This window comes from Plodia interpunctella, chromosome 16 (genome assembly GCF_027563975.2).
Source record: "Plodia interpunctella isolate USDA-ARS_2022_Savannah chromosome 16, ilPloInte3.2, whole genome shotgun sequence".
Lineage (NCBI taxonomy): Eukaryota > Metazoa > Arthropoda > Insecta > Lepidoptera > Pyralidae > Plodia > Plodia interpunctella.
Window position 1 is genome coordinate 3051617 of NC_071309.1, and position 26528 is coordinate 3078144.

Below are 26528 nucleotides of genomic sequence, written 5' to 3' on the forward strand. Positions count from 1 at the left end.
AATGTTTAACTCCAACCAAACAACTCCAACTCGGATTTGCACAGTCTTTCAATGTTCATCCACTATAACGAATTTAGTATGTTTCGTAAAAAAGGTTATGAAAACAGTAGATGAGGGTCAACAGGATCACGTGGATACACAGACTTTAGTAAGGCGTTCGATTCTATTTCTCACAATTTATAGGCGCGGAAATTTTCTGTATATGATTTTGCAGGTTTTATGTTAAATTGGATAAAATCTTACCTTACTTAGGTTCCTTTTTAGTGGTCTGCTTCCTTTTTAGGCTTACCGGTTCTTTTTAGTGGTCAATGGTTTTGAGTCAAAACAATACCGTATTAATACTGGAGTTCCGCAAGGCTCTCACATGGGCCCTATTCTGTTCAATGTTTTCATCAATGACATCCCTGATTGCATTAAGCATATTTCGATGCGTACATGTATGCAGAAATACTCAAAGTGGTGAAGTTTAACCAGATATTGAATTGATTTCGTTGATTCTATACAAATTCGTCATTATTAGGTTTTATAACTTTATACTTAGTTGCCATCGCATCCAAGCATGCCGTTTATGCTTTTTTAGTTAATATGTTCCATGTAGTTCAATGCAAGTGATGTTTGTCTATAAGAGATTGTGCTTTAGATTGGTGAATGTAGAAATGGATGTGAATGTATGTAACAATTGTTGACTAACTTAATAAAAAGAAAAAATAAACAATATTACGCAAAGCTCGGTGCAGAGGCGCTACTGGTACCTACAACTAGGGTAAACAAACATTGCCAATGAAGGCAAAAAGCGCCAATTTTCAATGTTGTTGAAGATTTACGACTAAAAAAACTTCTTCGCAATCTTGGTGCGAGGTTATAAGAAAAAAAGAAGGATTTAGTGGATTATAGAATAGAACACAAAGTAGGTACCTATTCAAAATTACACTATTTTTGGGATTGGGATAGTATGGAGGAATATATTATTTTCGACCACCACTGCTTCCATTAACTAATCCACGGAATAATAAACTCTACACGTTTATTTTTCCGTAAACTAACCAGTTCCACCCAAAAACTATTCAAAAATATAAACACAAAAAACCGTCTATAGGGTTAACTTTTACCCGTGAAACGACATATTTGAATCGAAAGCTATTTTTATCTTCACGTTTAGCAGCTCTTTGTCGCCTTTGAGTACACTTTTAAGACTTCAGTTTTACCGTTACAGTTACAGTTTTAGACCATGAGAAAACTGAAGGTACTATTCCTTTTGTGTAGGATGGGGTTAACTGGTTTGGTCCTGAAATTAATAACACCAGTTTAGGTTATGTTCTGCATTGATTGGTCAACTGTGGTGATAAACTGATGTAAACTTGATCTTGACTGAAGATCTTACCTGTACTCACGGAGTCCATATTTTAATAAGTATTTTTGACCGTTTACTGGCTCAAAAATGTTGCAGCGTGTGGCGGTTTCCCACAGTTTTCGAAGTTTTTATCTTTTGGAAAACGATGTTTCTTAATATTTTGGCACCCGAATATGCAACACTGTTGTATATTTGCACAAACGAATGCTTACATGTTTACCAACCCACAGAGTGCTGACTCTGGTGGGGTAAATTGGCAGTAATACCAATAGTCCCTATTGACACAGAACAGAATGGGCCCTTCGCAAAACGTGCATTTCTCAAAATAGGCACTTCTCGAAATGGGAACTTCGCAAAATGTGCACTCATTTTGCGTCAGACCCAAATGACACAGAAGCTTTGTTATATTTATATCGTGCAACCCAAATTTTTCTTATTTTAAACTTTATTGCAAAAAGCTTTGGACTTAATATTGCATTTTCTACCGTTTCTTGTTTCATTTTTTTAATAACTAGAGATAGCAAAGAGGTGCGATAAAGTGCATCCTTAGTGCGTTTAATAAATACATATGTACCTAAATGAGAACCACATCATATCCTCCTCCTGGGTGTTGTACAAGCTGACTAGGGATGTAAGCATGAATTGAGGAGCCACTTCAGATTTTAAAAGGAAACTTACCCAATTTATTGTACATCATCACATCCAAAGTTCTCATGTTATGTTTACTGGGCCTCACAGCCAAGAAAACGCGAGGTGACACAATGTAGAACTTCAATTTTGATTTGAGAAAATTTCAAGCAATAAAATACAAATAACGTTGAAAGTGTATTATAATAATATTTTTGTATTAACATAAAATTGTACAAACATTCGGATGTAAGTAAATGGAAATAATTAACAAGTTACCTACTATAGACAATATAAGTACCTAGTAACTAATAGATAGGTAAGTTTGTATCAAATCAAGTAGTGAGTATATTGATCAAGTACATAAAAATATATGATTTATCTGGGTACATCACTTCGATAATCTAGATAATGAAACTATTTTATTAGTTAGGTAGGTAATCAAATCTATTTAAACAGGTAATAAAGGCGACTTTGCAATGAATTTGGGAAGATTGTTGTACCTACTATTGACTGTTTACAATAAAATATTTATCTAACAATAAAAGATATTTTACAACTGTAACGTTGTGGCATTTTGAATAGGGTATAAGTATTATGGGCGTACCGAGGTACGGTCTGGGAGGAGCAGCTATCCTCCTTTGAAAAGACGGTCGGTCTGTGTTTTCTACAATTTTGTCGAGCTTCATACCTTGTGAAGCTTCTTATAAGATCTAAGAAACTAACAGGCTTGAAGGCTGGCTTGCGAAAACCAACTATGGTGGATGTTATTTTTAAAATATATTTTTTACATCAAAAACATTCTAAAAAAACTTTGCAAACGTAGTATTTTTGTTACAGAAAAAACAATATAATCTTAGATTATCTTAATCTGAGAACAGCCCTACATAACCTTGGCTACGCCCTAGGTAATACATCGGTTATTATTTAACTTAGAATTCATTAAATAGGTACTTAATATTAGAATTCATAATCTCTAACGGAAGTAATATGGGTACGAATAGGCGTACGCATAGGGGTAGGAGTACGCGAGTGGGGTGCTGTAGGACGCGACGTACCCTGGGGCGTAGTACCCGTAGTCCAGGAGGACCTGCGGCTTGCCCACTGCTGGACTAACCAGCAGGAACGCTGCGACTAGAAGTACCACCTGGTGATCATAACATCCAATTTAAAATACTATTAGGCGTAGTCAATAAACCTACTTATTTAGAGTCATGTCCCATTGCTCCGTACGTGCTCCGTCACGTTGATCCACGCAGAACAACGTAACATAACGTAACGACATTGTCAAAACCTATAAGAAAACAATGGAGCTACAACAACGTGCTGCGTCGTCGCAACGGAGGTACGACTGAGTAAAGAGGCGTGGCTCTTACACTCCATTTTTTCTTACAAGTCATATTACGTATAATGTTAAAATCGATTTTTTAGGAAGATACTTTCGTGGTTAATAAAATTAAATGTTTAACATTAGAATGTATCGTTTTGTAGGTCCTAATATTTAATTTAGGTAGGTACTTTTACTTTAGTCGGTTTCTAGGTTTGTACTAAGACAAAAATCAAACATTAATCCTACGTCCTACGTATATTAAAGAAACAAAATTATAATGGAAATAGCTTTACAATTAATAAAAAAAATATCGTGATATAGGTACCTAATTGCTGTGAAAATACTTAGGTATAAATAAATTACGAAATGCTTACCAATTTCATCATATTGTTTGATGTCACTTGTCAGCACAAAATCCTGGATCTAGAAGGCACTAGACAGGGGTACTATCACGGCTAGATGCGATGTGCTCCTCACACCGTCACACTAACATCTTATATAGGTGCGTTTAGCGTCCCGTCCGTGATTAGAAAAACTAATGACCGCCGAATCGTCCTCACACCTCAATGATACGGACATAACCGAAGGTACAATGTCGCATTAGATGATAATAGTACTTCATTTCCATATAGGATCGGATCACGATCACAACAATAGCACCATGGCGTATTGTAGCCAGATTAATTGCGGTAAAAACAGCTTTGTAACTGTGAAGGAGTGTCGTCTTATTTCATTAATATATTTATTTATAGTTGACTTGTTTATGTAACATACTAGCTTTTGCTAGCAGCTACACTTGCGGTTTTTTAAAGCATTGTGAACATGCGGCTTGGTAAGCAGCCAATGGACACCAGCAACCCAAACAATGAAGCGATTGTGGTCCAATGGTTATGACGAGCGCTTGTGAAGGTTTTCGAATCTTACTCGTGTGCCACGTGAGTTTGTATTCTATAGGTACCAATCTAACTGATGTATGTAGGTACCTATAGTAGTTATCATAGACCGCCACCCCCTTCCGATGAAGCAAACCTGAACTCTAGTTGATTAATTATCATTTAGTCTGTACAATGGATAATGCAAGGTAGGATATTTCATACTAACGCCACCTATTGTGGGGTTGTATAAATATGTTGTATGTCCATAAGCCATCGTGCCGACACAAAGTCGGTTTTGTGCTGCCATCTATAGTTTGTGCACGGAGACTATATTTAAGTTTTGTTATCTTTAAGTATTGTACTTCCATAAATATGATGATAAAGCCATGCCTCATTGCTCAGTTGCGTGCCGTTGCGACGACGTACCACGTTGTTGTTCCGTCGCGTCGTCGTGCTCAGCCATTTTGTCAGACAGACAACGCAGAAATATGAAGTGTCGATGTACGTCAGCGCACGTCAGTATCAAGACAAAACGAGAGAACGACGCACCTACGTGGGGCGTCGTCGCATTGGAGCACGACTGAGCAATGAGACATGGCTTTTATTCTGAAGCCTAATGTCCATTTGAACCACTATTTTTAACATGACAAAAGTACATTTTATGACAAATATCCATAACCATAAGCTTTATTTCTGGGTATAAAAGAAAACAACAAATATATCAAACATTTTATTCATCGTCCAATTTCTGGCGCATATTCCGTTTGGGATTGGCAAACTTGCGTTTCTTGAACTCGACGGGCCCGTCGCCCAGCGACTCCACTCGTTTCTCTTTGAACTGGACAGTCTCCGGCTGCAGCACCACGGGCGGGGGTTTTTCCTTCTCCAGCTTTGGTAGTTGGAGGTCTATGCTCTCTACGGGCCTGGAAATATAAATAAAAATTCATTTTTATTATTTACTAGAGCTAGATTTTTATTATTTTTTTGAGATAAAATATATTCTAATGGTAAAATAATTTTTGAAATCGTAGTTTTAAATGTCACCACGTATCACCAAGGGGAAGAGGGAGTTAAAAAATGTTTAAAAAAGATCACGTTATTAATGGACGGCCACTATACAGAATGTTACGAAATACCTATCATAAACTTGTTTTATGTGAAAATAATAATGAGATGAAAAAAATCTGGAATCGAGCGGGAATTGAACCCGCGCCCCTGTCTATTCGGGTTCAATTCCCGCACGATTCCAGATTTTTTTCATGTCATTAGTATTTTCAAAAATAAGTCAAAAAGCATGTGTGACATGTATAACAAACTGTCAAAACTGTCATCTAACAGATGAAACTGACATTAAATAACACTAATCATAAAACATGGACTTCCAATCTTTTTAAATAATAGTTCCTGACCGCTATAATAGGATCACTCGATATCCTCTCGTGGACTTTGTGCGAGGTGACTAAGGGAGAAAACACATAGCCTAGGAAACAATAACATTCCCAAAGAGGGTGGACTTCAGACAGAGTACATTAACAGCCGGATCATCAAAATTTCAAGTTTATTTTTTACACTGATACCGGGCGTCACAGCCCCTAATGAAAGTGGGAACGAGAACGAACGAATGAGATGAGAGAAAGATAGAGTACTAACTCTATAGTGACGGCAGTCCAAGAGCCATAGGGCTTGTGTGGGAGCGCGGGCCCCAGCTCCGGCGGAGCCCGGGGCTCCGGCTTGGCCGCGAGCTCCTTCATTTTCTCCCGCGCCATGTGAGCGTTTACTTCTTTCATTTTCTCTTTGTTTTTCTGTTTTCTGTAAAAAAAAAACTTTTCATATGAGTAAAGCAATAAAGAACTATGAACTGAACTGAACCTCGTTATTGGCATTTGTATATGACACTTGGCCCGGCACGGCTTCGCTCGGGTAAAAATAAAAACATAAGAAATTATGCAATTGAACCCTCCTCGGGAATCACTATCTGTTGGTGAATTATTTATAAATTTAAATAATGAAAATCATAAGCATTACTTGGCTTTTTCTTTTGCTTTTTCTTTTTTCAGTTTCTTCTCTTCCTGCTGCGCAATAGACAGGTACTCATCGGGGGTATCCCATGTAGTTTCTGAAAAACAAAATATTTTACCCATTAGGTAAATTAAAAATTATCTACAAATAAACTAAATCATTTGAGTGGCAAAATCAATCTATCCAGTCTTTGAGCAAAAACTAATACAGGACATGCTCAATTATTCAATTTTTGACTTTGCCACATTGGAATAAACACTAATATTAATGCATGTGATTGTACTAAGTACTTTTAACGTGAGACAGAATAATATCCATTATTCCACAAAATTCACAGCTAATAAATGATATTTGGACACTTACCATTAGTTACTGTGTTCCAGTAATATGAGTTGCCGTCATCCCCTTTCACTTCGTGCCAGACGGGAGCTCTACTTGGGGCTGTACTACTTGATGCTGTTGTTAATTCGTTTTTATTGTCACCATTTTTCACGAGCATATCGTTTATACTCTGAAAAAATACTTGTCATAATACAAAACAATATATCACTCAAAGAAAAATCAATGAAAGAATGGAGAAAAATTTTAAAACAATATTTATTTTTTAGTCTAAAATTTTAAAATCTTCACAAATCCTAAAAATGTGTAAATGGTATATACAATGACAGTTGTATTACATGATATGATTATATGGAAAAAAAACCTTCATATCTTTTGTATATAAGCAATGTATGAAATAGTAATACAGTCAAAGATCACAGAGATAGAAAATAATATGTTATAATAGAGGCAATACATCAACAAACCCAACATTGAAAAATAGCATTATTTCCTCCATACCAAGTTCCATGTAGGGTAGATACACAGCTTAGTTCGCATTATTAAGTGTAGGTGTTTAGTAGAACTACTTGGAGTCACACACATGCACTTGACACTAATCAAAATGTGAACCCAGCTTTAAGTTGATTGTACCTATCTACAGTAGAAATCTAACTACAGCTTTTTATTAATTATTAAAATGAATTACATATTTAAATTAAAAAATACCTGTGATGTCAGATCAGCATTATTCTGAACATCTTTCAAGTAAGCTGCCATTGCTGCTGCTTCCATTTTCTTAATGTCGTCATCCATTTTCTCCTTTTGTTTGAACTCTTTAGCACTTTTTTTGCTAAGTTGAGATATGTGTTTCTGAACACTTTCTTTGTGCCTTTTGCCATTTTCATGAAAGGATATTGACTGGAATAAAAGATTTCCACTGTAATTGATATAAGATGATATATACATACCTATCTCTCTTCTGTTTTTAGTTTATTGCTCAGTAAAATATATCATAATAGGAATACTGAAGCAAAGGACCATTCGGGAGGAGTGTTACATTTGTTCAATGAGGTGTTAAAAAATACCTTTTTATATACAGGTAAAGTACTTACAACTTTGTTATCAGCAAACCAACACTTGCAGAATTCGCAAAATTTACGAGACTGTGACTTCCAGTATTCCGTCCTGAAATAGTGGATAAAAAGGTTTATTTCAAATGTAGATACTTTTTTCCATGGGGGCCACAACTACATCTAATAATCTAATCAATTGACTCATATTATGTCACGCTAATCATTGAACACATCATTATATACAATATAATTGCGATAAGTTATATATTGGTTAGTAAGTATTACTTACATTTTGTAGTAAAAAATATAGGTACTCCACAAATTGACAACATTCAAGGGTTGATCATAACAAATCTTAATCGTTTTTTACAAATTATTATAGTACATATTCCTAGCGTTACAAATTAAATTTAACATAGACAAAAATTAGTAGGTATTTATTTATATAGCCTATGTATCGTACCTACAATTTAATCAACTTTAGATGAAACATTTTTTTCTTTCAAACCTATCTCCATTCACATGTTGTGATGGAGAATAGTGTTGTCGGTTGTCAGTTGCCTTTCGTTTCGATAGTCAACTATTGAAAACGTTTCGATAAATTGAAAAAAAAAGAAAGAACTATAGTATCGATATTTATAGACAGTATCGATATAAGTTCCATACTATCGCTAGTAAACCGACTATCGATAGTATCAATAGCCAGTTTTGGTGTTATACTATTAATAAAGAACAATACTTACCAATAGTATCGAACCGTCATGACGACGATTACGATAGCCAATGTGATAAAGGTAAAGAACTATTATTGCAAATCAATACTACGGCATCACGGTTTGATAATATCGATAGTTCGGCAACACTAACGTAAAATGACAACTGAATGACATTGAGTTATGTTTTGACACTTTAGATATTTTTATCAACAACTAGGTATAGAGAGGCAAAATGAATGATAATACATCACTAATCCACCTACGAGCAAAGACCACAGTTTGGTGAGATTAAATATATGACGACAAAGCTTGGCTCGCAACTCACAGCTCATAGACTATGAAGTAGCCGATCAGAAGTGTTAGGGTAAAGCATTTTTTTTTTCAGTCAAAAACATTTATTGCATTTGTGTACATGTACATCATACATACAAGAATGGTAAATATAAGTAAGAGTTTCAACAGATTGCCCTTTCAGGCATGCAATATTTTTCAATAATAGTATTATCTTAATTACTTAATTTTTTACCATCTTCAAATTAGTCGTTCAACAAGACCGTTTTGCAATGCAGTATTCCAAGGTGCTTAAGCTTTTCTCACCCGTGGATCAAAACTTCTCTTCCCTCTATGGTCTTGCTTTATTTTTTTATTCTATTTTGTTTGTGCTCGCTCGCCTCGCTTGCGTTTTTTTGGTGTGGTCGCTTTGCTGGCCGCGTATCGCGAATCTATAATTTTCAATGATCGAATATTCATTGTGGCATTAGTATTATTCCTTAAATTACTGACGAAATTGTATTTTAATTGGTACGTATAATATACTGCTATGACAAAACCACACTGCTACTTTATAACTCATGCACGAAACTCTTTTCGGGGTGGCTTTAGTTGTGTTCATCAGTGAGTGACGCAGTTTGGTCTTTTTTGTCATGTCTATAACTATGTCTATTCTTATTTCTCAGATAATTAGGTATGTCGCGATATGGAGATTGTAAAGTTTACGTGGGAGATTTGGGAAACAATGCGAGCAAACCGGAGTTGGAAGATGCATTTTCGTACTACGGTCCATTGAGAAATGTATGGGTAGCTCGAAATCCACCTGGGTTTGCCTTCGTTGAATTTGAAGATCCTCGTGACGCCGAAGATGCAGTAAGTTTAGTTACTACTTGGTTGTGCTTTTAAAAATTAATTCCGCTATGAATAGTCAAAGCAAACCATCGCAAAGCAATTCATTCTAAGTAATTTGTTTCGAAGTCAAATGCCAAGACCGCCGGCCGGCTTATTATATTGGCATTGGACTGAGAGGCATTTTTACAGACAAAATAGATTGTGTACCTAATTAAAATATAACACTTACAGGTCCGTGGTTTGGATGGTCGGACAGTATGTGGACGTCGTGCACGCGTTGAAATGTCAAATGGAAGCCGAGGACATGGGGGACGCGGTCCTCCGCCAAGGTCTCGTCCGCCTTCCCGGCCTTACGACGACCGATGTTATGACTGCGGTGACAGAGGTCACTACGCCAGGGACTGCACACGACGTCGCCGTCGCAGGTACCTAATTATATAAATCGTTGACAAATGGTTTGTATTGTATACTATCTTGAATGTTCATGGTATGGTATCTCACATCTAAATCTAAGTTCATCTTGAAAAGACATGAAAGCTTGATAATAATAAAGATCCCATTCCTATGTTTTGAATCCACATATACCAATGATAACTATGTTATAGGTTATCATTGGCCTGTGCGCCGAGAATGAACTCGTCAGTGTCTGCACTTCTTATTGTCAACGCTACGTAGTTTTCACTTCGCGGCGTGTACTCCGCTTGAGTTGGCCGCATCGGTAACTTCGCTCTGCGAACTACGTAGCTACGTCCTACGTGCACGCTCCACTTGTTGAGAACTCCATTGAGATTTTGTTCACTCTGCGCATCGCAACCTACGTCTATTGTAATCACTGCGTGCACTCAGTGAGTCTCACATTATTATTCTGTCTTTGTGTACAGAGAAGAGCAGCTGCGTTACTCCACTCCCCATGTTTGTTTGTAAAGGTAATATCTAATTAACAAAAAAGGTCAATTGTAGAAGATATGTTCCTTACAAACAATGACAAAGTGGAGGAGTCGAAGTCGTCTTTTTCGAAAAACTAGGGCTATTCAAATGTTAGGTCATTCTAACCGTTTCACCTCATATTTACATTCCAAATACTTGTCATGCACGCAGATATTTCATCGGCAGTAAATTGATGTTACAATAAAGGAAAATACCATTCAGAACTTTACATTATTAATTGTTATTAGTACAACAAAAAAGCAAAACTATTTTAGTTATCAATCTGTGCCTCAGGCCTGCACAGTTTCGCGTACTTTTCTACGAAACACGAGTTACCATCAATTTTACAGAACGATATAAATGCAGAGCAGTTTAATTTAGGAACCTGCATTAGTAGGTAGGTATTAAAAAAAATAACATAGGTATGAATTTTCGATGCAGTTTCTAAACTGGATGTATTAAGAGATGGTAGGTAGGTAAACTACTATAAGATTATTTGATTAGATGTCGACAGAAAAAAAATTAAGAATTGTAGTTTTAGGGTCTTTTTCACCACTTTCTGATAAAATATCATATTGTAGTCTTGACAGATAATCTAAATGCTAGATAAATCTGCCTGATCAGTTAGCGCTGTCCACCACATGTGAAACACAATTTTTAACAATATCTGTTTGACATGTTACATTTAGGCTATCTGGAGTCGATGTCCTGGTAAAGTTACCAGCAAGTGTCGAAACAGGCCCTTGATTTGTTAACACTGTCAAGTTTACAGCAGTCAGATAAACCTCTCCTGTGACATATGTGTAATGTTATGTGATGTCCGCCACAGCCGCTCCCGCTCCCGACGCCGCTCGCGCTCCCGCTCGCCGCGCTCTGCGTCTCGCTCTCGCAGCCGCTCTCGCTCTCGCTCCCGCTCCAAGGGACGCTCCGCCTCGCGATCCAGGTCTCGGTCGCCATCCAAGGACTCCAAGAAGTCTAATTAGTTCTCTCAATATTCTTTAATTTTTGTATCAGTTCCATCATCAACTAATAACATTATCATTCCTGCATTGATTTTATTATAGTACACAATAGCCTTGTATTGATTTTGTGATCAATAAATTCGTGAATAAGATACATATATTTTTATTTTATTTTAATAAATACTAACGCGATATTCCGTCATAGCATAGCCTACGATGAACCTTTTCTTACACGTATATCCATTAAAGAAATTGAAAACAAGAAAATTGATTTGTTGACATTTTATTTATTAACACTTATTAAAACACTACTATTACAATGTTTATATCAAATGGAGATAGTTTGTCTTAGTTCTATTTTATGCATTTGGCTGTACATATTGATATATTTGCATTCCTAATTTTAATCTGCTGTGTTCAGTCAGAAGAACCCATTTCTAAGTCATAGGACTTGTTGCAACCAAAGGACATGTTGAACCCGGTGGCTATCTTGAAAAAAATCGGGTCTTTACCATGAAGCTATAAAACTTAATAAATAGATAATACTGGAACCAATACTCTTAAGAACTTTTTGATGCAAGGTAGATAAATGCTATCTCTTTCATCTGTAGCCTGACCTCAATAATAAAAAAATATTTTATTTACCTACCTGTACCTAGGTATAAAGATACCTCGCAGAGCGCAAGGAGATTGAGCTACCGATGAAAGGGATAGATATGTACTTTGGATCAAAAAGTTCTTGGGAGTCTCCAGTCTTACCTATAGCTTCCACGGTCTCGGTCGTTGCTAAATGTGCCTACTTTAACAAATCACCCTTGAGATCATATTTCCACAATGTAGGCTAGCAAATAATATTTAAAATCCTAAGGACATACATATTTATAGATACGAATATAAAAATAAATTTCAATTCGATAATCTCACTTACTCTTATGCTCTCTTGTTATATAAACTTAATATATATCCTACTATGATGCACACTAAACTCACATACAATTAAAACGTAATTTATACATTTACGAAATGTTATAATTAAAATATAAATTTTAAATAGATACCATTTATGTTGGTGACTTATTTTGGGAACATAATTTTATTGATATATACAAAAGAATCTTGAGATTTTATAAATTTCCTATTGCACAAATAACATTAGCACTGAAATCAATGTAAAATTATTGCATGCAACAAAAATACACAAATGTGTTACAAAATATACAGGAAAATAAAACTATCTAACCAAGATAAAATTTACATAATGTTTAGACTTACACACACATGTTTACCGCTCACATTAAAAAACAATATTTCAGGCCTTTTTGGATAAAATCTTTGTATGCTGGGCTTCTGGCTTAAAAACGAGAATTTCAATGATTTTTTTTGCAAAATAGGTAGTACTCGATAGCTTCGACTAACAAGGGTTTGAGCTTTAGGTGGACCTACTAGTTTTTAAGTCAGTTACTGACATTAGTATAGAAGTATGATGTCATGAGAGATTATACAAATTTCAAAACAATTTCATTTTTAATTTGATATTCCTACCTAAAGTAATTACCACAATATAAAATTATTAACAAGTACCTAATACGACTCAATGATAATTAATTGACGATTTTAATATTTATTTAAAATTGATTAAAAAAAACAAATCAAGGTAGGTCCTCGGAATTGAGACACATTTCGAAAAATATGAACGAGTTCTAAGAGCTATATTATAAAAGGATGTGGGGCGATTTGTTATATTCAAATACATAAAAATATGTAGGTGTAAAAGTAAATATATCCATCCGAAAACGTTTTCATAAGATTTTATGAGTAAGTCAAGTGATTCAATAAGTTCTATTACATATATTTATGCATATGCATTTATATAGAGCAAGGTGCAAATTCGGTAGTATTTTTATAACTAACTGATTACAGATTATATTCATTATGTTACACTTATGAAAGCAACTACGGCAAAGCATACTTCATTATACAATTGTTATACGAAAATTATAATATTGAATATGTTGATTGGTACAAGACATTTTCGAGGTAAGACCAATTCACGTACACCTATGTACATAGTACTCGATTTTATAATTACTATCACATATTTATTCAAATTGTAACAAAACATCGAACCCACATTTACGAACATGTACAACTCATATCGTCCTGAATTTTGCGTTACAAGGTCTTAAATTGATACCTACCAAAACCTATAGTGGCTTGTTTATGCTTAGAAAAGAACGCCCATTTACCCCCTAGGTAAACTTATTGTTGAGTTTACACAGTAGAAAATCACTAATTAAATTGTGGGTATTAGAGTATTAGTCCACAAAAAAATAAGATGAAACGTACTCCATAAACAGTGCGATGAAGATGGGATTCCCTATAAAGATCGCAACATTGAGGCACAGTAAGTAGGCCAGCTTTTAGGCAGCGCGACGCAAATATCTAAATTGTTAGTGTAATTCGTTGTCGATAAGCAGGAAATGTTAGCCTTTTTAAATTATGCAGATTTTTCGTTTTTGAATTCTGATTTAGAATCTTTAATAATATCAATATTAAATCAAGGGATAAAAGGCTACATTACAAAGGCTACTTTACTCAGTAAAGAATAAAAAAAAAACAAATTTCCTGCTTCACCCTGTGACCTGTCACAATCGCCTTGACATTCAGTCTTTTAGCACATTCAATACACTTAACAATATTAGTACTAATGCAGGATCGATACAGAGAGAACAGATTTAGCTGGCAATTATATACCTCACTTCTTTCCATGCCTTAGCAATTTTAAAACAATATCTTATCAGCTGATCCCAAAAGGCCTTAAGATTATTCTTACCTATCATTAAGTTCTTAAATCTTCAATTCAAAGTTAAAACATTTGTTATGTAAAACCGTAATGGGCATACTAAGTTCATCAATATATTAAATATTTATTGTTCTCTAACATCAATACTAGAAGTTGATATTGACGTTTCTAAAATAAGCAAATTACATTAAAATGCACGAACAGAAGTTGTCTATCACATTACTATCACAATATTAAGAACAAAAACAAGATATAACATGGCCCAATCATTCATCTGCACTCATAAATTAGTAATACCATTGTGGTAGCTCTTTGTGTATTTGACAGTCGCACATCTTAGTCTAATTTAATGTGAATAACTTCACATATCACATACTCTATGAACATATACACAAATTTCGTAATCCTGTTTCTCTGTGCACCACGACTGCGTTTGAGCCACCAAACGCGACATTAAAGTTCAAATGGCGTCACAGAGAAAAAGGTCACAATTTCAAACTCTGATCCCACATAATTTACCCAGGCAATATCTACACACACATCACTCCATGAACTATGCATTGAATCAAGAATATATTGGACGCGATTAAGGTGAATATTTTCGTTGTCATAAAGACAAATTCTTAATAAAAAACCTGCAAAATCTACATACTGTTTTTAGTAATCTCATTTCAATGCAATAATTTTATAAATAAAAATCTATACAATAGATTAAAATTGATAATATAACATTTAAAAAATCAACAGTATTTCATAAGTTTAAAAAGTACTGTTTTTCATCAACGGTTTCTCATACACATACATAATGATAATCAAATTTTATATTTATATGGTATATATCAGGCATATTTTCAATGTTTGATTATGTTAAGATATATAGCAAATAAATAGGTGTTTCAACTGAAAACTTTCAGTAGTCATTCTATTCATGGAATAGAAGACAAGATAAGTTTTAGTATACTGCAAGTTTCACCAACAAAATACCACTGCATCCTCATTTTACTTGGTTTCTCTCTGGTTTCTTCACCAAACTTGCATTGAGGGGATATTTTAGTTTCGTTTTTAAGTGATCATTGTGCTCTTCAAGTGAATTAACAGCATAATGAAGTACAAGCTCGTTCAGGGTCCTAAAACAGGAAAAATGTTATTTTCATTAATTTCATTTTTGCAATATACAAAAATGGATTTTACCGAAAATTAAAAAAGCGACTATACACTAAATGCACAGTGTGGTATAACATAAAATAAAGGAAAATAATATTTATTAGTTTCCTAAAGGGGCTGTCATAGTAGGATCATGCAATAATTACCTATAAATGTTGTAAGGTTCAGCAAATCCATATCCCCTTTCAGTTCTAAAGATAATACAATGGTATATAGTGTTATTGCATGAAATAGAAAGTGCTAATTGGCCTGTTGAATTGGGCCTAATCAAGAATGTGCCTTGAGGCTTTCCAGCCAGCAGACGCTCTGCCATATCTCTGGTGCAGTCTACTTTCCAACTGATTGGTTCACGGTGTGCATACAATTCTTCCAATTCATCAGTGTTGTCATTCTCCAATGCTTGTAGATATTCATCCGTTTTCCCTCGTCTTTGTAACCATCTGAAAAATACAGTTAACACACTTCAGTATGATACATATTACATGTAAGTTTAATTTGCCAGAAGTTACATGAACAAGTTACAGTTAGAAGAATAAATTTCAACATGAGTTTTAATTTAGATAATATGTTACATATTATGTTGAAAAACTTACAGTTTGTACCGGTCCTTGGTTTTGTATATTACAAGTATATCAGATTTTAGCTTATAAATTTCTCTTTCAAGAACTAAACTGGCACTGACAGTTGCTCTCAGTATTTCATGCAGCTCCTTTTTAGCTTCCCTCAGACTTTGTACTCGGGATAGTAGCTGTTTATTGTTCTCTATAAGATCATTTTTTTCATGAGGTTGGGCTTCTGTTTGCATTTTCTCCTGCATCTTAAGATGTTCCTCACATTTCTTAAGTGTTTCTTTGAAAGCATCTAAAGCTTGTCTTTTATATTTAACTTCTTCTCTGAGCCTTGTGAATTTATATGACCGTTCTGAAAAATCTCTAAATTTGGCAATATACTCCTCATGCTTCTCTTTGTATTGCATTTCAAGTGTTTCATCACTCATGTTTTCTCCGCCATCATATTCAGGGAGTCTTGAAAGCGGGTGTGTAAGCTTGATGTCCAAATTGTGATTACAATGACCAAGAGAATACTCTGTGTAGAACCTGACCAGGTCCACAACGGAGTTGAATTCAAAGGGTTCGCAAAATCCGTACCGGCCATCTTGGTTATATATTTTGATCAACTTGTTTGAACCACCTTTCCTTACGGTGAGAGTGTAACCTCCATCTTTGTTTGATGAGTTGCGGACTAGGAAGGTTCCATCACATGTGTCCAAGAGCTTCTCAGCAGCTTCATCACTGTAATTAAAAAATTATTTGTAAAATTTTGTCAAATTTAATTGTACAAATCAGAACTACAGTGTGTTTATCTGTTTCTTTCTTTCTGTTACATCTGAATCATCAGTTTACAACTATAATATAATGATAAAATTGTGTAAACTTAATACAGGTTTATACAAATTCATTGTTGTCAGGTATGCTTAAAAATAAAGACAAGACTAGCATAGCCAAATGTTAGATTTCTATACAACTTCTCAGCCTGTCTCATACAAAGCAGCAAGATAGGCAATGCAAAACCAGGCACATGAGGGACAACCTAATCTTTGTCTACAGTGAAAACAGCAACCTCCTGTCAGAATAAACTAAATTAATTTATATTTTAGATGTATATTGTCCCCTTAAATAAGAAAGGTTGAATATAATATTGGTACTTGTAATTATTATTGCATCAGTTTACATCAAAGAATGCTTATGCTATTTATTAAAAAATCTTGAAATTAGTTTTACCAAAGGTGCCAAATGTGGGCATTATAAAAGTTTATGGTCTTTATCCAGTCAGGAAGACACAAATCAAAATCGAGAGAAATTGAAATTACTAACAAAATATAATCCAATAAGACTATAGAATTGGACAATACTTAGCTAAACTTACTAAGAACAGTGCATAACATTGTCTCTTAACATTAATTATTGATTGAACTTAACCATTATCACAACATGACATGATACATACCGGGTTATGTCTCCCCAATACCATTCCGCATTTTCTAGGTTCTCATCAGCTGATTGCTGCGGGACGCCGATTTCAACCATTATTTCATTATCAAATCACTATTGCAGTATTATCACTTAATCACCCACTGGCGCACATATTCCAGGTATATTATATTTGGGCAATATTTGCATAACTTCTATCCAAAGCTACAAGAAAATCGTAGCGGCTTCGACTGACGTGATTTTCTTCCGCGTTTGAGGTTACAGAAAAGGAAAGCGCTTAAATGTTGAAGTCTTTTTTTTATGTTAACAGTCATTTGAAATCATAATAATGCGTTTATTGAGTGTCAACTATCTGCACAAAGATGTATAAAATGTTCACTACAGAAGTTAACTAGATCACAAAGGAAATGGGCGAGCTTGGAAATTGGTCTGTAAAAATGGCACATCAATTTTCACTAGGCTTTAATTTAAACACATCGGAATTTAACCAATATGAGAGGAAACGTTCCAAAATAATTTTACACATCAGAGATAACAATGTTCACAATAACTCTCATAGAATTGAAAAACCAATTCAATTCACAGCCAAACAACACCATTCATCGTCCGCCATGGTTGGTTGGTTGCGATCGGTTACGATCGGTTGCGCCGAGATCGTAACTCGCAGGGACACCAACATGTACAAAGTGAAGCTAGTCAGTGAAGGCCCATCCCATTTGTTAGTGTATCGATAATCTAATATTTCAATCGAAATAGAAAGGATATCGGGTCGGGTGGGCTCAAAGGTGCTACAGATGAAAGAGATAGCAATATTTATGCTCAGGAAAAAGTTCTTAACTTAGCCCGGGTGCGTGCACACATCAGGTTTCCGAACGCGGGACCTAATCAGAAATCCGAATTCGGAGATCTATATGCTTTTGTAACCCCCGACGCAAAAATAGGGGTGTAGTGGTATCGTAGCTCCCAAACGGATGGACCAATTTTCGTTTAGTTTTTTTTTTGTGTCATAGACAATTTTATCCCGAGTATTCTTAGCCATGTTTCATGAAAATCGGTTCAGCCGTTCAAAAGTTGTAGCGAAATGAATATTGAAAGTTTTTTAATTTGTCTAACAAATAAAATTGTTGTAATAAATGTTCACACCGCTGGAAAAATAACCTAACGTTCGGGTTTGATTTCCTCGAATCAGAACGGAAAAAACCTAAAGACGTTATGTTACTTACTGCCACGGCACAACACTAGAAAGAAAATTGAATACCTAGTGTATATGTGTAGTGTGGGTAGTAGTGGCAACATCACTAGCTATTGTCAATCAACCTATCAATGGACTACATACGATTTTTAGATTTTTATTACCTATGTATCCATTGCTAGCAAAATCAAAATTGTAAAAATTAAATTAACAAGATTAGTTATTTTCCCTCTGTTCTAGACAATTAATAGAATAGAAATTGAAGTTAAGTTATTTTGTGAAAAACATGAATGAACCAAGTTTTGAGGCGGAATAAAATGATCTTGTTTGGAAACAACCTGGAATCAAAATGATAACAAAAAAAATTATCCTGTATCTACTGTGTTTAATTATTTCCGTTTCGACTACCCGTATTCACGGAGAGTTTTCGACGGGAGATTTCTTCAAGTTCTTAGTTAAATTCGGCTTTCAAAAGACAGACATTCACTACCAGAAGCAAACATATGGGTATATTTTTGGTAACATTACTTCGAATGAACAATTCAAATATCCTATAACATTTGCGGTTTTGGATCGAGAACATTTTTTACATTATTATAAAAATCGACATATACCTAACAAAGAAGCAGCATGTCAAGTAATGTTTCAGCATTTGAATAGTTCTGCATTTCACCCAATATGCAATGGAAAGGGGCAAGATTTGTTCAGGAGGATACCTTGCCCTAAAGGCGACTTATGCATTGATGAGGATATGCCCTGGAATGTTGTGAAAAATAATCAGTTTACCTATCTAATCATGAATACAGGTCAACCAAGGTAAGCACAAAATTTTTAGTTTGATTGTGTATTGTGCTATTGATTTATTTTGTTTTCGATATAATAATCTAATGCTATGCCATTTTATTTATGTTAAAATATTATTTAAGCCTTATGACCATTGCCATTGTTATCAGAATACATTGTTATTATCTGTTGTATTAAAACAACTTGTGACAAAAAACAGATTTTGTTTGGAAATTCTAATATTCCAAGTTATATATGTATATATACTATTTTTGTAACTAACAAAAATACTGAGTTTATTCTTTTAAAATAATTGAAATGGTCCCACAACATGGAAATAATCTTTCTGATTTTTGCTTTCAGTTGAAAAATCCAATGAGATTAATTCAGTTTTTTTTTGTGAATTAAAATATCATTAATTTTGAACATAACATGTTAAAAAACAATATGTATTATTTTTATTTGTAAAACAGCATTTTTGTATTTGTGTTTTTTAAAGTTTGAATGAAATAAATTTTCTATATGTATTAATTCCAGATTCTGGTACATCTCCATGGTCTCTTGTTACTTGGATGTGTCTGATTGCTCATGGCACCATTACAAGGGGACACCATCCAAAGACAACAAAACACTAACCGACATACCCCAAAAGTTGCACTATGACTTTTGGCTAGTGAATGGGAGTCCCAATTTGTCTTTATACAATACACTACTATATCAGTTCTCATTTGATCAGCAAAATACACTTGAGGTGTATTTGGTGTTTTGGTTGTTTTATATTATATTATTGCCAGTACAGATTTATGCTGTTAGGTAAGTTTAAGTTTAGTTCCTTCACACAAGTCTCATAAGCATAGTGTACATGATCTTGTACTATACACATATTATGATATATTTACGAAACGACTATGCTTATGGGTCATGTTTAAAAAAAAATAATTTAAAGGGAAATTAATCTTTTTCCTGTCTCATTTTTCCGTGTCTCCAATTGCGTTTGGGTAGTTATGGTAAACTAAAATGTTTACTCTATTTCTCTTATTTCTTAAACCCAGATTGAATTTTGATTAAGTTTTAAATGCACATGTTAAGTACACACTCTGGACAGGCACTGATTATTCAGAGTCTTACTCCAACTTACATCACACACACACACTAAAGAATGTGTGAACCACAGAAATTGATCAATGTGAACCGAGCTTTGGTCTCTTCGTTTGACATCCATGGAAGGATATGAAGTGATCCTATTCTAGGTGATCCTCACGCCACACAATCTTTGATTTTCTCGATAAATTAGATTAGTCCTAAAAGTAATGTAATTGTACCTATAATGGCTCTTAAGGCACCAAGCAATTTCAAAGTTGATTATTTTTTTCAGAAATTAGAACATTTTTAAGCTTATCAATATATTAAAACAAAATATTGTTAAAATTTCAGGACACAGAAGCATCCGGTAACGAAATTGTTTACATTCAGTCTTGTGCTGGAGTTCATAGCTTTCTGCTTCAACGTCCTGCACACTGTGAAGTTTGCAGCCGACGGGGTCGGATTTCCTGAGCTCTCTGTGGCTGGCGACATTCTGGATATTATGAGCCGGGTACATTTGATACAATTTTTGAATATAGCACATCTGAAAAAAGAGTAACAAACATTGATACTCACACATATTGTGTGTATTACTATTGTAGTAATATGAGATAAAATTTTGATTCAGCCATGTTAGAAGTGGAAAAGTATAACCTATTCCAAACATTTAATAAAGATGTCAATTTTTAATAAATACAATACTTACCTACTACAAACAAACTTGAACTACTGTTGAAACCATGGAAATATTAAATTATTTCTCTTTACTAGAATGGACACGCTGTGTAGATTTTCATGCAATATTAAAAATTTTTTTGCTGCTGACCAATTTCTTTTTCACGTTTTATTGCTATTATAAATGTTGGCAACGAATTGAGAACCTACTCTTTTCTATTGTCTCTTATAAATATGTCTGATCATTGAAAAACATTATGTTTTTCAGACTCTATTCATGTTGCTGCTTCTGTTGCTGGCCAAAGGGTGGGCGGTCACGAGGATAGAGCTTACTTACAAGCCTCTCGTGTTTGGAGTGTGGTTGGCTTACGGGATCGTTCATATCCTACTCTATGTTTGGAACACAGTAAGTGCCATACGAAGTTGCTGGCAGGTCGATGTTGACATCACACTCAACTTTTGTTTTGTACTGGTATATGCATGCCATTCATAAGACCATTGGGCTGCATACGAAGGACCCTGAATTGAGTCCTAAATTTTTTCATCTCATTATACGACGGTACGTTAAAACGTTTACGTATTGACGGTACGTCGATCTACGAGTACGTTTGTTCTACGAGTTTTGACATAACTGAATATTTTATTGTATTGTATATATGACAATGTAGAGGACATTGTCAGATGATAGGATTTTAAACGTGTGAAATGGAGTAGAAAAAGATAGGTAGTGGGAACATTCGAACGAGAGAGAAACTTACACAGTAACAAAAATAACAAAATATTTTCAGACCGAAGTGGACATCATAGAAGAAATTGATGAATACCAAACATGGCCTGGCTGGCTGATACTCACTCTGCGTGTAGCTATCATGTCTTGGTTCGTTCTCGAGCTTCGCAATACGATGATGTACGAGCACAATATATCGAAGCTAAACTTTCTGTTGCATTTCGGCGCTTCGAGCCTCGTTTGGTTCGTGTACCTGCCTATTATTGCGCTCATTGCGTTGCAAATCAGTCCCCTTTGGAGGTTCAAGTTTTTATTGGGTAAGTTTGCAAGTTTTTTTATATACTACTAGCTGCGCCCCGGGGCTTCGCTCCCATGGCAATTTCGGTTAAAAGTACCATAGGGTACTTTGCCATATTATTCCAGGTTATATTCTACCCGTGTACCATAACAATCCGTCCAGTAGATTTTGCGTGTAAGAGTCACAAACTACATCAACACAAGATTTCGCATTTATATAATATTAGTAGCAGTGAGCAAGCAAACAGCCATGCTGCCTGCTTGATGGCAAGTGGTCACCGTGGAGAAGGCGTGGCTGCGTGCGTGTGTCACACGCGCGTTGCCGGCCCTGAATAAATCTTTTCACGCCCTTTGCCGACGTATAGCATTTTGTAACGAGCTGTTTTACCGACATACCGTAGCTAAAAATTACAACATAGTTAAAACAATATACAATTTCCAGGCATAACGTACTCGGCTGATTGCCTGGCGTTCTGCGTGATGGCACACCTGCTGTGGCCCACTCGCTCCGAACAGTACTTACTGCTCGCCCCATCCGACTACACAGGTAATTGGCACAACTTTTGTGTAGGTATCTAATTTGAAGAGGCTACATATATGCATACTAGAATAATCATCATATTCTTATGAATATCTTTTATTTATTAACGAAAAATAAAAATTATGTTCTTACATATTAAATAACAAAGTCCACTGCCAAGTTTGTCTCTCTGTTGAAACTCAGTTTTTGAGTTCACTACTACTACTACTACGGTTTTTCATGCAGTTTACACCAGTAGGCAGTGTTATTCCTGGGGAAGATTTAGGTGTATAATTTTTTTTTACCCGAGCGAAGCCCGGCCGCTAGTATAAAATAATTTAAAAAAATATTCGTTATCACAGCGGGCATAGAAGAGCTGGACGAATTCAATGAATCCCCTCACGTGGTGCACAGCGACACTGTGGCGCTCACCTCAGATTCTGTCAACGCTGACGAAGAAGACGTCATATTTACACGAGCGACGCTCAAGAATGGAGTGTATTCATAGCAATGTCTAATGGATTAAAGTGTGAATACACGTTTTTTTAACCAACATTTAGGTGACTTTACAAATTTTAAAAACCCAGTAAAGAATGGAACGTAGTTCAAAATTAAAATCACTTTAAAAAAAAACTGAGCAGAGTGCGAAGTGCGGGTTTGCATTTGACTTCTCACTATCGAATCGATTCGAAGTGAGACGCAGCGAACCAATCACATTGAGGTGTGGTTGACATTGCGTCATAAAGGCGCGCTGTGATTGGTTAGCTGTGTCGCAAATAGCAAAGTCGCACTACGCACACATTATACATTATATGTTCAAAGACAAATTAAATGTTTCTATGATAGTTAATGCGGAAAGTCAAAGTTAATATGTGTGTACTTTATTTTGAACTACTTTTTGTACACGAACAAAGATCAGTCTGGAATCTGGAATGTAAAATTAGTGTCGTGTTATGTGCCAACTTCTACGACCATGCTGTTACTATAGTTTGAAATAGGACCACAGGTACTCAAAGTAGTGGTTTAGAATAAAGTTGATATGATGTTTTTGTCGTAGACGCAGACCAAATGCGTGAAGTGTGCATGACGTTGATGCAGCCCGTTTGGCATGTCTCATAAAATTCCGTACAATACAACGTCACTGATTTACATTTGGTTTGGATCTGCGGCTTTCGAATTGATGGATCGATTTCGATTTTAGATCTGTATGGTTCGAATTTAGGTAATTGCACAATTTCTATAATTCCTGTATTGATTAAGTAAATACTAAAGCTTTGGTAAAATATGTGTAGCAGATATATTTGTATACATAGTGTGAGTTTTCAAATTCCAACTCGGTCGTCGAACCTTATTGCCGGGGTCGGGCGCAGTCAACCAATCACATCACGGCGTTGTTGTCGTCACGTCATAATGCCACATTGTGATTGGTTAGCTGCGTCGAACTGCGAATAGTTTCGACGATCGAGATAGACTGAAAACAAGTACTATCGAAATATTTTTACACACATAAGACAAAAGTTTAACTCAATGAATGCCTTATACTAATAATGAGTTTATTAATCCCGCTTTATCAATAATTGTACTAAGTATGAATTATTACGTAAAATCAATGCACAAATTTTACTTTTTCGTTTCAAATAAGAAGATTCAACGACGCCATTGACGATACACTGTAACGTTGCGAATCCAATATGGCGTCGTTATTTCTGTGTCTAGAAAGTTCTTCTGTCATAGCGCTAAATGAAAGTTTTGATGTAAATGCAGCGAAATTCCGAATACAAATGACAAAGTGCCAATTTGGAACGAACTATATGTTAATTTACACTTATTAAATTAACTTAAATGTCAGCTAGATAGTAAAAATTTTCCTTATATTTAATACAAAAGTAAAGAATTTATTAAAGAGTTAAGATTATGAGATAAATGAGTTGTGCCTCGTATGATTTTGTAACATCATTGTTTGATTTAAATTTTAAACTTATGTGTATTACTGTAATTCTTGTGACATTGCTTTCGATGTTAATACCACTAAGTATAATTTTAAAATACACACTTGATTTTTTACATACAAAAAATATTTTCTAATACTTTATTTCCAAGTGTTATCAAAAGATTAGGCGAACAGGGCATCACTAATTTATATCTGTTATCGGCTATGCGCTACATTAGATACGCTCTGTAGACTAGAAAACATTGATAAATTAATAAACAGGGAAAAATTCTACAAATTGAGTTATCTTCAAGTTCGAGACTTGTGTTATAGGATTACTAACTCAAGCATACTATATTTTATAATATATGCATACATAGATAAAGTCCTATACCCAGGTGAATCTGAACTAGATAATTTTCCATGACCTGTAAGAAGCCAGTTGTACAATACATTGATGTTAATTGTAAACAGTTACACAATCATCGACATATTACAATATGTATGTAGTGAACAGCACAGATACACATCATAAACCTTCCCAAAATCATTGTAAATTCGACGCTATTGCCGTTGCATAGAGTTCATGCCGGGTAACTTGACATGCACTTGACTGTTCAGTTAATTTCCCATGCATTTTATTATTCCGCATAATTATTATAGTTATGCATTTTATTATTTTTATTTTATTATAATTTACTTCAAAGATTTAAGCCGAGCAGTGTGTAGTTGAAACGCCGGAAGCCTGAAATATTGAATATTGCATGAATGACGTTACAAATTTATTCCTTAGAAGTGAAAAGAACCAACGAATAGGTATCCCGTTTGTCAATAGATAACAAAGTCTTATGAAAGGAATACTATTTAAATTTAATACTTATACATTTTGTACACAAATGGAGATTTTATTACAATAATGGATACAGTGGAAACTGACGGTGATATAACTATGGTCACTGATACTCTGTTTTAGTTTCCTTAATTAGGGTTTTCTGAACACCGGATTCACCAGTCAGCACCTGGGCGTAGAATCTAAATTCTAACGCTATGTTGACATTAGTCAACGATTTGATGACGCAGATTTCAAATTCAAATGACAGTGTTGTACTATCTGACAGTTGCCTAGATCTGACGTTTCACTAGCGCAATCTAGCGGAGAAAATCGCAGAAAACCCTCATTAGTAAAATCGACAATCAATATTGACTCTAATTTCTATACCTGATAAACACTATCGGTTTCCACTGTACTATATTTTAAGAATAGGTAAACTTGCAATTAAGTACAAGTAGATCTCATATTGGATTTTATAATTTTTATACAATGTTTTTAAATAGGAGCTTGTTTAAAAATTTTTCTTTAAAAATATTTTTGTTTGTTGCCAATGTATAATATGTCTACTGTGGGCGCCCCAAAGCTCGATATATGAACGAATATAATTTTCCCGTTGGGGCATCATCGTATAAATCTGGTATGACCTTGAATCGTATTTTTCTAGATAATCTGTCACTCATCTAAAGGTTTGCTTACTGTATTTTTTGAACAATCCTATAGATATTAGGAAAACTAGATGTAGCTAGACTTGTGTAGTGCCGTTAAATAGATTTAACTTAAGTTTGTTTTTATCAATTATGAATCAGTAAAACGCCCAAAGAGCCGATACACAGGTGGGCCAATACGATTGTTTTAAAAAAAAATTGCTAAAACGTTATTTATTTGGAATAATATAGCCATTCAGAATTGACAGTTGCGAATAAAATTTTCTTTCGAATTGAACGGTATACCTACGTACTTTTTAATGTGTGCCAGAACCGGTATACATACAACAGTAAATTACATTTATATTCTGTTTAATATTCCAAATGTTGTTACTGAAACGGAGTACATATTATTTGTACCGTCATATGGAAAAAAGACGCGCCTGATATCAAAATCTGGCAGATTGACGAGAATAACGTACCTACATAGCTGATTGCTTACAATTTTATTGTTTTGGTTTTACAACTCATTAATCAGATGCACGACATTGGTTTCTAGTGAAA

The 26528-nt window shown here is 34.8% G+C and overlaps 4 protein-coding genes and 1 long non-coding RNA gene across 7 annotated transcripts; 2 read left to right on the forward strand and 3 right to left on the reverse strand.

Moving 5' to 3' along the window:
• Positions 1-2163: 2163 nt before the first annotated feature.
• LOC128676734 (uncharacterized) lies at positions 2164-3822 on the reverse strand. The gene is made up of 2 exons (XR_008405454.2): positions 3683-3822; positions 2164-3125 (listed from the first exon to the last, which is right to left on the reverse strand). It is a non-coding gene; the product is annotated as an uncharacterized LOC128676734 (long non-coding RNA).
• A 1078-nt stretch (positions 3823-4900) lies between these two features.
• Positions 4901-8435, reverse strand: LOC128676427 (uncharacterized protein). Of its 2 annotated transcripts, none has more exons than XM_053756528.1 (7): positions 8340-8435; positions 7636-7708; positions 7250-7441; positions 6566-6713; positions 6209-6299; positions 5834-5992; positions 4901-5106 (listed from the first exon to the last, which is right to left on the reverse strand). In XM_053756528.1, exons 1-7 carry the CDS (start codon positions 8357-8359, stop codon positions 4914-4916), a joined length of 876 nt encoding a protein of 291 aa, XP_053612503.1. In that variant the 5' UTR covers positions 8360-8435; the 3' UTR covers positions 4901-4913. The 2 variants fall into 2 exon arrangements, with proteins under 2 accessions (XP_053612503.1, XP_053612504.1); XM_053756529.2 differs by lacking the exon at positions 8340-8435 and adding an exon at positions 7886-8147.
• A 533-nt stretch (positions 8436-8968) lies between these two features.
• Positions 8969-11481, forward strand: LOC128676428 (serine/arginine-rich splicing factor 7-like). 2 transcript variants are annotated; one of them, XR_008405412.1, is made up of 5 exons: positions 8969-9113; positions 9269-9455; positions 9666-9859; positions 10040-10279; positions 11191-11332. XR_008405412.1 is itself a non-coding variant. In XM_053756530.1 (4 exons), the coding sequence occupies exons 2-4, from the start codon at positions 9279-9281 to the stop codon at positions 11342-11344; spliced, it is 525 nt and encodes a 174-aa protein (XP_053612505.1). In that variant the 5' UTR covers positions 8969-9113; positions 9269-9278; the 3' UTR covers positions 11345-11481. The 2 variants fall into 2 exon arrangements, 1 of the variants encoding a protein (XP_053612505.1); XM_053756530.1 differs by lacking the exon at positions 10040-10279 and having other exon boundaries at positions 11191-11481.
• Positions 11482-11590: 109 nt separating this feature from the next.
• On the reverse strand, positions 11591-17944 carry Pi3K21B. Its single transcript, XM_053756527.1, has 4 exons — positions 17298-17944; positions 15884-16582; positions 15437-15730; positions 11591-15253 (listed from the first exon to the last, which is right to left on the reverse strand). Exons 1-4 carry the CDS (start codon positions 17375-17377, stop codon positions 15121-15123), a joined length of 1206 nt encoding a protein of 401 aa, XP_053612502.1. The 5' UTR covers positions 17378-17944; the 3' UTR covers positions 11591-15120.
• Positions 17945-18606: 662 nt separating this feature from the next.
• LOC128676502 (uncharacterized protein) lies at positions 18607-24633 on the forward strand. Its single transcript, XM_053756640.2, has 7 exons — positions 18607-19289; positions 19794-20069; positions 20691-20850; positions 21283-21420; positions 21803-22058; positions 22481-22585; positions 22921-24633. Exons 1-7 carry the CDS (start codon positions 18823-18825, stop codon positions 23064-23066), a joined length of 1548 nt encoding a protein of 515 aa, XP_053612615.1. The 5' UTR covers positions 18607-18822; the 3' UTR covers positions 23067-24633.
• Positions 24634-26528: the final 1895 nt, after the last annotated feature.